We start from the raw sequence: 8,763 nt of genomic DNA, 5'->3' as shown, positions 1-8,763 counted from the left end.
CAAATGCATGATATTGGGGTAGGTCATTAAAGCTAAGGAGATCAGAGGCCCCACCCCAGGGACTGGTCCAGGTCTATGATTTCAATGGTGCTGGGTTTTCCCATTAAGGAAATCTTGATTAATGCTGAAAAATAACTCATCTGCACTTCATATAGGCCTAGAGTTGCCTCAGGGAACCACACAGTGAAGTGGCTGCTGGATGGTGACAGTCAGTATGTGTCAGAGGCAAGACTTGAACACAGGCCCTCCTGACTCTAAGGCTGGCTCTCTGTGTATTCTGCCATGCTGTCTTTTGCCTAAGGAATAGCAATGAGAAATGAAGGTAAAGTATCCCGGAAATGGGCATGTGGAATTGGAATGCCAGGACTGGAACAGCTTCAGAACAATGTCAGGTCTGGGAGGGGCCTTAGAACAGGGAATGTCAGAGCTGGGAGGGACCTCAGAACAGGGGATGTCAGAGCTGGGAGGTGTGATAAAATAATGGGATTTAGCAGATACTCAAAGACCCACCTGGAGATTAATCAAGACTGATTAAATCAAGTGAGAGTGATTGACTGCTGATTAAGCCTACTTCAAGTTAATTGGATTGTATCAAGTTAATTGGATTGTGATCATACCTGGTTATCCCTTAAGAAGGTGTAATTCTCAGAAACTAGACTGTGAACTCAACTTGAGAACACCTTCAAAGACAATGGATTTGGATGATGCCAACCAATAACCTTGAAGCAGTGTGTAAGGACCGCCTCTGTTCCAGATCTATAAATAAGTTTCCAAAAACAGCTTGGGGGGGAGTAGGAGTAGCTTTCTTTTTGCCTGCTTGGCGGGACTCCTGACGGCGCGGCACAGACTCTCTCTCTCTCCAAAGGTGGTCTTTTTCGGATTGGTGAGTTTTTATAATGAATATAGACTAAGCTTAGACTTAAGACGATTTGTATTGTGTTTCTACTTTTCTATCCTTCTAACCAACATCACCTTGTGACTATCATAAATATAAATAAAAAGGTCTATCTAGAAAATTAAAACCTGCTTCCATTTACTAGTTTGGGAGATAAATTAAGGGAAAGGTTAAGTAGGGGAGATTTATGATCTAATATCCAATTTTAAATCTCACAGTTTGGCGACCCCGAAGGGACCTTAAGGACCCTCCCACCCTCCCTAGTTTGGCCAAGCCGGCTAATTCGGTGGATTTTCCAAATACCCCCCCCCCCCTACGGAATTTCCCTTTGTCTAATCTCCCTTAAAGACTTTAAGCCTCTAAAAGCCTTGTTTTAAAGGAAAAAGCCAGCCCAGTTTAAAATATGATCGAATATGTCATTTTCCCTTTGGTTTTTTCGTTTTTTTGCATTGGAGCATGTTGGGGTACCATACTGTCCAAATTTAGACATCTAGTTTACTCGGTATTCCTTCATTGTGTTATAGGTCTCCTCCTCACTCACATAGCAAAATCTTTTTGGTATAATGGTATGAGTGTAACTGTCTCCACTGAAAATGTGTTTAATATTAGTAGGAATTTTTTGCCTGCAGTTGAAATAAATTGTAATACCATACTCACGATAGTTCACATGACTGTAACTCTCATTATGGGTATTATCATAGTTGTAATATGGAAGGAGATTAAAGGTAAACCACGTGGCGAGGGAGACACTAAGATGGCTCCCTCTGCTGAAGGTAACCCAGCCTCACCACGTGGCGAGGGAGACGCTAAGATAGCTCCCCATACTGGAGGTAACCCAGTTACAGAAACGGATATTGGCCAGTCTTTAGAATCAAATCAGCTGAAACTACTTCCCTTGCAGGAAGATATAGAATTTAATAAAAAGGGAGTATCAGTTCAGGTTAGAAAATATCACCCCTTTACAGCAACTGACTTGAGCTCATGGAAAACAATCTTCCCTAGTTTTGAGAAACATCCAAATGGTGTAGTTTCACAGTTAAGGACTATATTTAATATATATCAACCCACTTGGGCTGATGTTACTTGCCTTATGGAAACTTTACTGTCCCCAACTGAGATGACAGATATTATCTCGGCAGGAAATGCCCTTGTTGCGAAAGGTAAGGCCGATGTGGAATGGCCTCTAAAGGATCCAGAGTGGAATTATAATAATGACAGGGATTTCCAAAGATTAAAGGATGCTAGGGAAACACTTCTGAAGGGAATGGAATTATGCTCTAGAAAACCCGAAAACTGGACGAAATTTATGAGCACATTTCAGGAGGCTAATGAAAGACCAAGCAGATTTTACGATAGGCTTTGTGAGACCGCCAGGCAATACACCAGATTAGATCCAATTGATTCAAAAGATTCTTATATTATTCTCAACATGTTTATTTGTAATTCACTGCCAGAAGTACGCAAATATTTTCTGACCCAATGTCCAGATTGGAGGAGCTTAACAGCTGATAGACTTAAGGAACTTGCAAATTATGTCTTTGACTCACGTGAGACAAGTCCAGATCACCCCAAACAGAGCATTCTGGCACCGGTGATTCCTAGTCAGCCATGTGAAGACCAGAACAAGGGCACTAAGGTGTGTTGTTCCTGTCAGCCATGTGAACACCGGAACAAGGACACTAAGGTGTGTTGTTCCTGTCAGCCATGTGAACACCGGAACAAGGACACTAAGGTGTGTTGTTCCTGTCAGCCATGTGAACACCGGAACAAGGACATTAAGGTGTGTTGTTACTGTCATAAGGAGGGGCATGAATTGAGAGAATGTAGGACTTGGAGAAGAAATTCTAATTCTAATTACAGGCGAAATCAAAATAGAAATAGATCTTTTCGGAGGAATACAGAAAGGCAGTACCAGAATAATGGTAACCAAGGTCCCCCTCAGAAGAGGACACAGGAATGACGGTCTCTTGGGGAGGAATGGAACATAGATAATGAAAGCCATATATTCCCAGATCCAGATTTTTTGAATGCCCTTGTACCAGTCCATTCACCTCCCCAGAGTAAAGAACCACATGTCACCCTAAAAGTGGGGGAGACTTATTATGATTGTCTGCTAGACACAGGAGCCTCTAAATCAGTATTAGTAAGCAAGCCAGATGCTGGGTGTAGACCTGTAGGATTTTTGAATGTAGTAGGAGTCTCAGGAAAGAGCCAGAGAGTGGCAAAATTGAATCCTCGCATGGTATCTATGGGGCCCTTAACAGTAGAACATTCATTTTTACTCATGCCTGATGCCCCTGTAAATTTATTAGGTCGTGATCTCCTTTGTAAGCTTAGAGCAACCATATCTTGTGCTCCAGATGGGGCTGTCTCCCTACAATTGCCAGAGGATACTGTTCATTTATTACCAATTTTACTTACAGAAGCTCAAGGAACAGCAGGGGAGGTATCCAAAATCCCCTCTGACATTCCTGAGTCTTTATGGGCCTCATCCCCTAATGAGGTGGGGCTCCTTAAGTCTGCCATGCCTGTTACCTTTAAAGTTAAGGGGGGACCACCCCCCTCCATTCCACAGTATCCATTGTCTAGGGAAGCAATAGAAGGGATCACCCCTATAATTGAGGCTTTGAAAAGCCAGGGTATTATTATTCCATGTCATCACTCTCCATGCAATACTCCCATTTTGCCAGTTAAAAAACCCAAGCCTGGGCCAGATGGTAAACCTGTTTATCGTTTTGTGCAAGATCTTAGAGCGATTAATAATTATGTTATTCCTAGACATTCCATAGTTCCAAACCCGACTACGATAATTTCATCGATTCCCTATGAATCTACATGTTTCACAGTGGTAGACCTTTGCTCTGCCTTTTTCTCCATACCAGTACATGAGGACTTCCAATATTTATTTGCTTTTACCTGGAAAAATAGACAGTGGACCTGGACTAGACTCCCACAGGGATTTGTAGACAGTCCCACATTATTTTCCCAAATTTTACAGCAGGATCTGGCCTCTATTACCTTTAAAGCCTCCACACTAGTACAATATGTTGATGACTTACTTTTGGCCTCTCCTAATGCTGAAATTTGTCAGGAAGATAGCCGTCACTTACTGCTGGAGCTGCACAAGAGAGGACACAAGGTTTCCAAGACAAAGGTACAATGGTGTTTGCCCCAGGTAGAATATTTAGGATTTATTTTGGCTGCTGGAACTCGCTCTATCTCTTCTAAGCGAGTCCAGGCCATTCAACAACTCTCTGCCCCCACTACTAAGAGGCAGTTGAGAGCCATTCTGGGAGCAGCTGGGTACTGTAGACAATGGATACCCTCTTTTGGTGAAATTACTAAACCCCTCATAGCTCTTACAAAAAGTTCTGTTCCAGACATTTTACAGTTGGATCCCCAGCATCTCTCAGCCATAAAAGAATTAAAACGGGCCTTGTTATCAGCACCTGCCCTAGGACTACCAGATTATAGTAAGCCTTTCACTCTCTTTGTGCATGAACAAAGGGGGGTGGCTTCTGGAGTCCTGACTCAGTCACTGGGGCCTAACCAACGTCCTATAGCCTACTATTCAATTCAGCTGGACCCTGTAGCGGCTGGAGCGCCACCTTGCCTTAGAGCAGTGGCGGCCACAGCGCTTTTGGTAGAAAAAGCCTCTGATTTGGTCCTAGGTAACCCTCTAACTGTGCAATGCCCTCACGAAGTGGAGGCTCTCTTACTACGTCACAGGACACAAGCCTTTTCAGATCAAAGGCTGGCTAAGTATGAAATAACCCTGTTAGGTAATGAGAATATCACTTTAAAACACAGGCCTGTAATATAGCTAAAGATAAGAGTGCCACCATTTTTACTGACTCGAAATATGGCTTTGGCATATGCCACTTTATTGGTATGATTTGGCGTCAACGAGGCTTTCTAACATCCTCGGGCAAGGCTATTGCCAATGGGGACCTTATCAAGGACCTCTTAGATGCCCTAAAACTGCCTTCTTCCCTAGCCATTGTACATTGCCCTGCCCACACAGGGAATAGTGATCCTGTTTCAAAGGGAAATGCACGAGCCGATTCTGCAGCCAAGCTTGCTGCATTAGAAGCTCCTGAACATGTATTTAACCTTTCACCTTCTGAGGATATTCCTTCCAACCTAACCTATGACGATTCTGAAGTAGAAAAGTGGAAAAAGAAATTTAAGGCGAAACAGATCAATGGCATCTGGGTGTCTCCGGAAGGTAAGCCATTTCTTCCCCGGAAATTCTACCACCAGGTATGTCTCTCTGTTCACAGAAAAGGCCATTTTGGTACACAAGGCATTGTAGACTCTATTAAGAGAACCTGGATAGCACCAGGTGTGACTAATACAGCATCTCGAATCTGCTCGGGCTGCTCCACATGTCAGTCTTATAATCAGTATGCTTTTAAGGCCAAAGCTTATGGAGGGCGTCCTCTAGCATATACACCTTTTGAGCACTTACAAATTGATTATATTACTATGCCAAAAGCAGGACATTATAAATTTTGCCTTGTTATAGTTGATCAGCTCACTCGGTGGGTGGAGGCCTTTCCCAGCCCCCGAGCCACAGCTGCCTTTGTTGCCAAAATTCTTCTTAAAGAGATAGTACCTCGTTTTGGCCCACCAGCCCGCATCGATTCTGACAAAGGCACACATTTCACTGATTCGATTTTATCCCAAATCTACTCTTTCTTGGGAGTGACTCCAAAATTCCACACGCCCTACCATCCACAAAGTTCAGGCCAAGTCGAACGTATGAATAAAGAGCTTAAGAGTATGATTGGCAAATTATGTACTGAAACCCATTTGAAATGGCCTGATGTTCTACCATTGGCATTATTCTATCTACGAAGTAGACCAAGAGGAGAACTTCATATATCTCCTTATGAAATGCTTTTTGGTCACCCTCCTATCCAAGCTAAAACTTTTTCCCCAGTTTATACATCACTGGTGGGAGGTGATACTTCTGTTGCTTCCTATATACAGGAATTACAGACCAGGCTACGTGAACTCCATGAGGCAGGAGCTGTGGTCCAGGCAGGACCATTAGACTTTTCATTGCATAACTTCAACCCAGGAGATAAAATATATGTAAAGAATTTTCAGAGAACCAGTGGAACTCAACCTGCCTGGGAAGGACCTTTTCAGGTATTATTGACAACTCCTACTGCCATTAAAATTGGTGAAAAAGACTCATGGATTCATTGCTCTCATATAAAGCCTGCACCATTCATAGGTGAAGAGATTTCAGATAGACCTGAGGTAGACGCTAAAGAGGTAAAAACCCTAACGATAGCAACTGTTAAAGAGCAAAGAGAGTTCAGAGGAAACAGGCAGTTCCCATTTAAGAATCCCACTGATCAGTTAAATGCTTTGGGACTCAGTCTTCGTAAAGTATCAGGAGACGGAAATTGCCTTTTTAGGGCTTTAGCAGACCAGCTAGAAGGTCACTGTAGAAATCATCTCAGACACAGACAAGAAGCTGCTTCTTATATGATTAACCATAGACAAGAGTTTGAGTCTTTTATAGTAAATGACTCCCCTTTTGAAGAATATGTTGATGAATTAAAGAAATTTGGAAAGTGGGGAGGAAATGATACAATTGTAGCATTTGCTAAGCAGCATCAGCTGAATGTTGTGGTTCATCAATTAAATCAGCCTTTATTGAAAATCAGTGGCACAGACAAAACTGATGCTACAGAACTCCACATTTTCTACCATAAAGAACATTATGATAGCATTAGAAAAATTAATGACAATTCAGAAACCCCTGCCACTTTGACATGCACAGAATTGGAGAACCAGTTGAAACAATGTGGCATACCCCAAATTCTGACTGCTTAAATACTTTAACCTTAACAAGCTTTTCCTTCTGCAGGTAAACTGCTTTTTTGTTTGTTTGTTTTTGAACCATGAGTTTAATGAGTCTGTTTATGGTATTATGTTTAAAACCTATTGCTTGATTTATCAATGGACATATTGAATATTGACTCATTTCTTTTTGATGAAATTGTTTATCACTTTTAAGTATCTGTTACTGTCATACTAGATAGAGAATTCATGTATAAGATAATGTGTTTACTTGCTAAAAGATTATGTAATAATGTCTAATATTATCAGTCATTTACATTCATATATCATTTACATGTCATTGTGACTATGTACATTGTGGGTATGGTTTGGAATTATTGTATATATAACAAGTACATCATCAGTTATGCAGCATAACATGCATTTTTACCATCATACTGTCTTTGGTGAAATTAATATGAGATTTATGAATTATGGAAACTTATCATCTCAGAGACTAACTGCTCTTACAATGAGTTTGATATAGGCCCTGTAGAGAATATATGTACAACAGGAGGAGAGACAGGTACATGTAAGTCTATGGTTTGCTTATGATGGCAACTATATAGACCACAATTGCTGGACACAGTCCAGTTTCTTCCTCTCACCCTTCTAAAAGTTTTCTTTTTCTTTCACTAAGTCTGATGGCATAGTCAGAATCCATCCACCTATGGCCTACTGGATGTCTCGAAACCATGAGATGTGGTATGATAACCTTTCCATAACATTTTCAGATGACATAAACATGTTACTAAATTTGGCTTTGATCCAGACACATGGTGGTAAGAAGTGTTATAGATTGCATAACTACCTCAACTCTCTATTATATAAAGGAGGGAATGTAATGGAATGTACTAAATTTGATCATTGACAACGCTATGCTAAGGTTTAGTAAAAAATCCAGCAATTCAGTTAAAGAAGAAGAATCCAGCTTTCCAGACCAGACTGCAGCTGTGAATGAAGCCACTTGTACCTGGAGTGGTCAGCTTCCTCCTCGAAACTACAAGAACCCTGTCTATTCCTGTAAGGTGTTTCTAGGAGGAGTTCCTTGGGACATCACGGAAGCTGGATTGATTAACACCTTCCGTGTATTTGGCTCTTTGAGTGTGGAATGGCCTGGTAAGGATGGCAAACACCCCCGCTGCCCTCCCAAAGGTAATATGCCTAAAGGGTATGTGTACCTGGTGTTTGAGCTGGAGAAATCTGTGCGGGCACTGCTCCAAGCTTGTTCCCAAGACCCACTAAGTCCAGATGGCCTGAGCGAGTATTACTTCAAGATGTCCAGCCGCAGGATGCGTTGTAAGGAGGTGCAAGTTATCCCCTGGGTATTGGCTGATAGCAACTTTGTCCGGAGCCCATCACAAAGGCTGGATCCCAGCAGAACAGTCTTTGTTGGGGCGCTACATGGGATGCTCAACGCAGAGGCCCTGGCTGCAATTGTGAATGATCTGTTTGGAGGAGTAGTGTATGCTGGTATTGACACGGATAAGCACAAGTATCCTATTGGGTCTGGCAGAGTGACTTTTAACAATCAACGCAGTTATCTGAAGGCAGTCAGCGCTGCTTTTGTGGAGATCAAAACTACCAAGTTCACCAAGAAGGTTCAGATTGACCCTTACCTTGAAGACTCTCTGTGTCACATCTGCAGTGCTCAGCCAGGTCCGTTCTTCTGTCGAGATCAGGTCTGTTTCAAGTACTTCTGCCGAAGCTGCTGGCACTGGCGACACAGCCCAGAGGGCCTTCGTCACCATCGCCCACTGATGCGTAACCAGAAGAGTCGAGACTCCAGCTAGAAGCAGCCCCTCTGATTCAGATACAAGTGGGTTCAGCTCTGGATCAGACCATCTCTCGGATTTAATTTCCAGCCTTCGCATCTCCCCTCCTCTGCCCTTCCTGCCCCTTGGGGCTGGTCCCAGAGACCCTTTAAAGATGGGAGTTGGGTCCTGGCTGGATCAAGACCAGGCTGCTCTAGCTGCAGTAACTCCTTCTCCTACCAGTGCATCAAAGAG

The 8,763-nt window shown here is 42.6% G+C and overlaps 1 protein-coding gene across 1 annotated transcript; it reads left to right on the top strand.

Annotated features, from left to right (window-relative positions):
• The first annotated feature begins 338 nt into the window (after positions 1 to 338).
• On the top strand, positions 339 to 8,547 carry LOC122744412 (cytoplasmic polyadenylation element-binding protein 1-like). Its single transcript, XM_043989894.1, has 3 exons — positions 339 to 387; positions 7,694 to 7,873; positions 7,925 to 8,547. Exons 1-3 carry the CDS (start codon positions 339 to 341, stop codon positions 8,545 to 8,547), a joined length of 852 nt encoding a protein of 283 aa, XP_043845829.1.
• Positions 8,548 to 8,763: the final 216 nt, after the last annotated feature.

The sequence above is a fragment of the Dromiciops gliroides genome, chromosome 1 (genome assembly GCF_019393635.1).
Source record: "Dromiciops gliroides isolate mDroGli1 chromosome 1, mDroGli1.pri, whole genome shotgun sequence".
Classification (NCBI taxonomy): domain Eukaryota; kingdom Metazoa; phylum Chordata; class Mammalia; order Microbiotheria; family Microbiotheriidae; genus Dromiciops; species Dromiciops gliroides.
Note: the sequence above shows the minus strand (reverse complement) of the source record. Positions and strands in the feature narration are given on the sequence as shown.

What these genes read in the sequence shown, in the direction of transcription:
- LOC122744412 (XM_043989894.1), top strand. Translation starts at nt 339, where the DNA reads ATGGGCATGTGGAATTGGAATGCCAGGACTGGAACAGCTTCAGAACAA. An exon ending in TGGAACAGCTTCAGAACAAT is followed by an intron (nt 388 to 7,693) that starts GTCAGGTCTGGG and finishes CCAGCTTTCCAG; the next exon opens with ACCAGACTGCAGCTGTGAAT. An exon ending in TTTGAGTGTGGAATGGCCTG is followed by an intron (nt 7,874 to 7,924) that starts GTAAGGATGGCA and finishes ATATGCCTAAAG; the next exon opens with GGTATGTGTACCTGGTGTTT.